At 55.4% G+C, this 5,980-nt stretch overlaps 3 protein-coding genes across 3 annotated transcripts in view; 1 reads left to right on the top strand and 2 right to left on the bottom strand.

The window, feature by feature from the left end:
* Sycn (syncollin) overlaps positions 1–866 on the top strand; it is a 7,398-nt gene extending 6,532 nt beyond the window's left edge. Inside the window, exon 2 of the mRNA XM_013026352.1 lies at positions 706–866. Coding sequence (XP_012881806.1) covers positions 706–715 — 10 coding nt within the window. The 3' untranslated portion in view covers positions 716–866. The remainder of the gene's footprint in view (positions 1–705) is intronic.
* The window catches only part of Pak4 (p21 protein (Cdc42/Rac)-activated kinase 4), a 47,470-nt gene that overhangs the window by 6,947 nt on the left and 34,543 nt on the right, over positions 1–5,980 (bottom strand). The gene's annotated exons all lie outside the window — the stretch shown is intronic.
* Nccrp1 (non-specific cytotoxic cell receptor protein 1 homolog (zebrafish)) lies at positions 2,227–5,980 on the bottom strand (the record flags this gene model as incomplete). Its single annotated transcript, XM_013026204.1, has 6 exons — positions 2,227–2,367; positions 2,458–2,596; positions 3,966–4,061; positions 4,662–4,713; positions 4,794–4,856; positions 5,857–5,980. Coding segments are annotated over 6 exons (615 nt in total), but the record flags the coding sequence as incomplete, so codon positions are not given.

The following is a 5,980-nucleotide window of genomic DNA, read 5'->3' as shown; positions in this document are numbered from 1 at the left end:
ATGGGGCCTGAACTCTGGGCCTGGGCGCTGTCCCTCAGCTCTTCAGCTCAAGGCTAGTGCTCTACCACTTGAGCCACAGCGCAACTTCCGGCTTTTTTCTTTTTGCTTATTTGGTGCTGAGGAATTGAACCCAGGGCCTCATGCATGCAAGGCAAGCGCTCTACCACTGAGCCACCTTCCCAACCCCCCAGACCCCTTTCATCTGACAGCTCCAGACTCAAGGCCCAGGCTTTTTTTTTTTCTTTTCTTTTTGCCAGTCCTGGGGCTTGAACTCAGGGCCTGGGCTCTGTCCCTGAGCCTCTCTGTGCTCAAGGTTAGTGTTCTACCATTTGAGCCACAGTGCCACTCAGTGGTGCTGAGGAATCGAACCCAGGGCTTCATACATACTAAGCAAGCACTCTTCCACCAAGCTACAATTCCAGACTTTAAAACAACCCAGGCCTCAAAACTCAAGGCCTGGTCCTATATAGCCAAACCTACTCTAGCCATCCATGCTCCCCCACACGCCTGGCCCCCTCGAAGATCAGCCTCAAAACTAGTCCCAACCCTGGGGTTTCCCAGCCCCACCTGTCCATACCCGAGCTCCTACACCAACACCACCAAGCCCCCCCCCTCCCAGCCCCAAGCTCTCCCAGGCCAGGACCCCCTGATCCTATAGCCTGGCTCTTCCCCTTCACCTGGTGAGAATCTCTCATCTTCTTGCAGGTGTAACTGAGGCCTTCATCTCTACCTTCATCTCTACCCAACTCCATGCTGAATGCCCCCTCTGCCTCTTCCTTTGGCCTCTCCCACCCCCAGTTCCAGGAGGATGGAGCTCTCTGCTGCCCCCACCTGGCCTGTGTACAATACAGCCCTACTGACTCTGCCTCTGCCTGCGGTGCTGCTGTGTCCACACAAGAACGTGTGGTGTAGGGGGAATGGCAGGATGTACCACCTGGGTCAGCCTAGACCCGGGGCAGTGTCAGGGTTGGGAACACAGCCATCGACTGTGACTGAGAGGTAGGTATGCATAAAGATCCCACCCAGAGGGCTAGGTGTGGTGGCTCACATAGCTAGTTACTCAGGAGGCTGAGATCTGAGGATTGCTCACAGGTCACATAGCCCAGGCAGGCGAGTCCCTGTGACTCTTATCTGTCATTAGCCAGCAAAAAGCCGGAAGGGAAGCAGCGGTGGCTCAAGTGATAGAGAGCCAGCCTTGAGTAAAAAAAAAAAAGCTAAGGGACAGTGCCCAGGTCCTGAGTTTAAGTCCCAGTTCACTCACACACACACACACACACACACACACACAGGTGTTGGTGTGGAAATTCCACAGTGGTGAAGGATTGGAGAAAGAGAGAATGGGATTGGACTGGAGGCGGGTTCTGAGGACCAGAGACCAGGGGTGCCACTCAGCATCTTTGAGCATATCATTTTATTTATTTACTTGGTGGTGACTTGCTGAGCACCTACTATCTGACAAACACTGAATTCAGGCATGGAGCCTGTTCCCCCGGGGCTGAGAGAGTCAGAGCTAGACAGTCAGGGAAGTGGGAAGCCAAAGACCAGGCAAGATTTGGCAGCAGGGAGGTAGAAAAGGGCCAGGAAGATATGGGGAAGATTATGTTGGGGGAAGGGATCAGATATGGAGTGCTGACTGTAATCCTTGCTACTTACAAGGCTGAGATCCGAGGGTCACGGTCGGAAGCTAGCCAGGGCAGGAAAGTCCATGAGACTCTTATTTCCAATTAATGAGCAAAAAGTCAGAAGTAGAGCTGTGGTTCAATTGGTGGAGTGCTAGCATTGACCAAAGAAGCTCAGAGACAGAACCCAGGTCCTGAGTTCAAGCCCCAGGCCTGGCATTCAACAAACAAAAACTGGGGACTCATGGCCTGTAATCCTGGCTACTCAGGGGGCTAAGATCTGAGGATCAGATCAAAGCCAGCTGGGGCAGGAAAGTCCATGAGACTCTTATCTCCAATAAACCACCAGAAAGCCAGAAGTAGTGCTGTGGCTCCAAGTGGGAGAGCACTAACCTTGAGCGAAAAGAGCTCAGGGACAGCACCTAGGCCCTGAGTTCAACCCCATGACTGACCCCAAAAAAAAAAAGAGAGAGAGAGAGAGATTCTGAAATGGCGAAAAGCTGACAAAGCAGGTTGGAAAGCCAAGATCGGAAAGACTGGAAAGCCAAGGGTCAGGAAGAGGGCGGGGCGAGGCTCAGAGACGGCTCTGAGAGGCCCAATCAGCCCGTCACTCCCTGAGCTGCACAGACACGGAGGAGTCGGTCACCCTGGTCCTGCGGAGGCCCCTGGGCTCTATGCGGTTCTTGGTCTTGTGCAGGAAGTGGACGAACCTCACCCCGGGGCCGTATTGGCGGAAGACATGTGACACCTGTGACAGAGCAGGTTTAGGAAGACCCCACCCCACTGCCCTCCCTCTGCAGGGTCCTGGAGTGAGGGGACCCGGCCGGGGGCATCTCACCTGGATCCAGTTCCCCGGGGGGCCCCTCCCCAAGGTGCGGGGGGCCACGTGGTGCTGTGCAATGACCGTGCGGCGGTCGGCCGCCAGCAGCCAGACGTGCAGTTCGTACACACAATCGTCCAGCCGGCTGTCCTCAAACCTGGAAGTGGGGTCCCATTGTCAACCATGTCCCCCAACACCCCTTATCCCAACCACCTTATCCCAGCCTTATCCCCCTTTCCCAGCCTCCATCTCGGCTCAGAACCATTCAAATCCTCTACCTAGGCTGGCAGTTTAGGGTAGGGTGGTAATACACCTTGTCTTTAGGGGGGGCGTGTCTAGAGATAAATTGGAGGGGGGGCAAGTGTCACTAGCAGTGACCACCCAATATGCTGGGACAGGTGAGGATTCGCAGGTGGGGGGGGAGGAGGGGGCAGCTCAGGGGGCACCGGATTGCATCGGGCCCAGCTGGGCATAGTCAGAGCAGACATATCCTCGGAGCTCTTGGGGATAACTGCTTACAGCAAGGAGGAATCTATTTCGAGACTAAGGAGGGAGCCATGGGCTGGGAAGGTGGCTCAGTGGTAGAGCGTTTGCCTTGCATGCATGAGGCCCTGGGTTCGGTTCCTCAGCACCACATAAGCAAAAAGAAAGCCGGAAGTGGCGCTGTGGCTCCAGTGGTAGAGTGTTAACCTTAAGCTGAAGAGCTGAGGGACAGCGCCCAGGCCCAGAGATCAGGCCCCACGACCGGACCCAAAAAAAAAAAAGGTTTAAGGCCTGTCCAGGCAGGAAAGTCCATAAGACTCTTATATACACCAATTAATCAGCAAAAAACCAGAAGTGGAGTTGTGGCTCAATGTGATAGAATGCTGGCCTTGAGCAAAAGAGCTCAAGGACAGCACCCAGGCCGAGTTCAAGCCCTAGGAGCAGCAAAACAACAACAACAACAACAAATCAAAACCAAACACACACACACACACACACACACAAATGGTACCAGACATTCAAAGAAGGAAACACTGGGCAAAAGCCACAGATTTTTTTTGGGGGGGGTTGGTTGTAGGGCTTGAACTCAAGGCCCAGGCATTGTCCCTGAGCTCTTTTGTTCAAGGCTAGCACTCTACCACTTTGAGCCATAGAGTTACTTCCAGCTTTCTGGTGGTTATTGGAGAAGAGTCTTATGGACTTTCCTGCCCCAGCTGGCCTTGGACCCTGATCCTCAGATCTCAGCCTCCAGAGGAGCCAGGATTACAGGCTTGAGCCTGTAGCAGGCAAGGTCTTGTGGGCGTGGCTGTAGCGGGGCGGCTCTTATCATAGGCGTGTCACTGTGGGCGTGGCTCACTGTGGATAGGTTTCCCAACGTGTGCAATGTTGTTGTGGGCGTGGCCATCGATGTGGGTGTGGCCTGGTGGTGTGGGCGTGGCGTTGCTAGCTGCGTTGTAGGCGTGGCCAGGTCTGCACAAGAGGTCCAGTGCGGAGGCAGACCCTGGGAATCAAGGTTGGGGCTGCGGGGCAGGCGGGGCACACACCAGTCCATTACGGTGACATCCGGCTGCTCGTCATCCAGCAGCTCCTCCCACAGGCCCTCTGCCAGGAGGTTCACGCACTGCTGCTTCACTGTCCAGCTGCAGAGGGAGAGGAGGGGGGACACAGAGGTGGGGTCTGGTCCAGCTGTGATCATCAGGGCTCCAAGGTGACCCACACACAGATGCTGGGTGCCTCGTTCATGCCTGAGAATCTCAGCTCCTATGAGCCTCTCCGGGAACCATGAACTCTAAACCTTTGGTTACAGATGGGGAAACTGAGGCAGAAGATGAGAACTTGCACAGCCAGGGTTAAACAGTGAAGAGTAGCAGAATCAACACGCTAACCAGAGCATGCGTGACTGGGCCACGGAATTCCAGCCTCTTGGTCCCTGGGCATTATCAGGGCTGGGTTCACTGGATGACAAATGGCAGCCTGGGTGTCCCTTCCCTCCCAGAGGAGGAAGAGGTCAGGAACGATCACAATAGCAACGTCAACTGCTACTTAATGGACCTAGTAGGTGGTGCTCCTCTACCCCTCCCCCGCCCCCCATGCTCCCAGTTTGGCAATCATCCTTTCTCACTAAACTTTGCAGAAGGCAGAGGCCCAGAGAGTCTAAGTCTGTTTCCCCAAGCCACACAGCAGACTAGAATTGGAAGAAAGATAAATATTTCCCACACAACCAGGGCCTTGCTGCTCACCTGAGATTGTGCTGGAGCTTTTCAGATCCAATGTACCATCCATGGAAATTGCCTGGCAGGTGGGGATAGTTAGAATGTCATTGTCCCCTAAGAATAATGCACACCCCCCCCCAATACAGCCCCAGCACTTACCCAGGGCCTCCAGTGGTTGCTGGGTGGGGCCAGTAGGAGGAGCAGGTTGGTAAATGTTAATACCTGAAACCACAGCGTTGCACACAGCCTTAGGCTCCCCCTTCCCCTCCCATCCCCTCCCTCTTCCCTTCCTCTTACCCCAGGCTGTGGGGGGGGGGAGAGGCTGAAATCAGAGGCCCGAGGAACGAGTCCCACAGGGATGAAGGAGTGAGGGTTGGGGCGGGCGAGGGGACAGAGAATGTGTGGGGGAAGGCAGGGGTGCTGTGCGGTCTCACCCTCCCCCATCATCCCAGCTCCGACTCAGGAGGCTGAGATCTGAGGATCACAGGTCAAAGCCAACGCAGGGAGGAAAGACTTTGAACCTGTTCATCTCCAATGAACCCAGGGAAAAGCTGGAAGGGGAGCTGTGGCTCAACTGCCCAAGCTCTGAGTTCGAGGGGGGAGGGGGGAGAGAGCGAGACAGAGACAGAGAGACAGAGACAGAGACAGAGAGATAGAGACAGAGAGACAGAGAGACAAAGAGACAGAGACAGGGAGACAGAGACAGAGACAGAGAGACAGAGACAGAGACAGAGAGACAGACAGAGACAGAGAGCTAGAGACAGAGAGACAGAGACAGAGAGACAGAGACAGAGACAGATAGGCAGACAGAGACAGAGACAGAGAGATAGAGACAGAGAGACAGACACAGAGAGGCAGAGACAGAGACAGAGAGACAGACAGAGAGACAGAGACAGACAGAGAGACAGACAGAGACAGAGAGCTAGAGACAGAGAGACAGACAGAGAGACAGAGACAGAGAGCTAGAGACAGAGAGACAGAGACAGAGAGACAGAGACAGAGAGACAGAGACATAGACAGAGAGATAGACAGAGAGATAGACAGACAGAGACAGAGAGATAGAGACAGAGAGACAGACAGAGACAGAGAGACAGAGACAGCGAGAGAGCACAGGACCCAGGTAAATGGGAGAGATCGGGGTCACAGAGGCCAGAAAAGCAGGCACAGAGGGAGCGCCAGGGCCCGGGGAGAGCCCGGGGACCGGCGGGGGTTCGGCCCGCACCTTCGGGGTTGGGCGAGCGCAGCAGGTTGCGGTAGAGCGGGCGGCGCAGGAGCAGCAGCGTCCAGGTGAGGCCGGCGGGCAGCTCCAGGCTCCCGCCCGGCGGCCCCCACTCCTCCAGCAGCAG

The sequence above is a fragment of the Dipodomys ordii genome, unplaced genomic scaffold, assembly GCF_000151885.1.
Source record: "Dipodomys ordii isolate 6190 unplaced genomic scaffold, Dord_2.0 Scaffold92, whole genome shotgun sequence".
Lineage (NCBI taxonomy): Eukaryota > Metazoa > Chordata > Mammalia > Rodentia > Heteromyidae > Dipodomys > Dipodomys ordii.
This window is presented reverse-complemented; position numbering and strand designations above follow the sequence as displayed.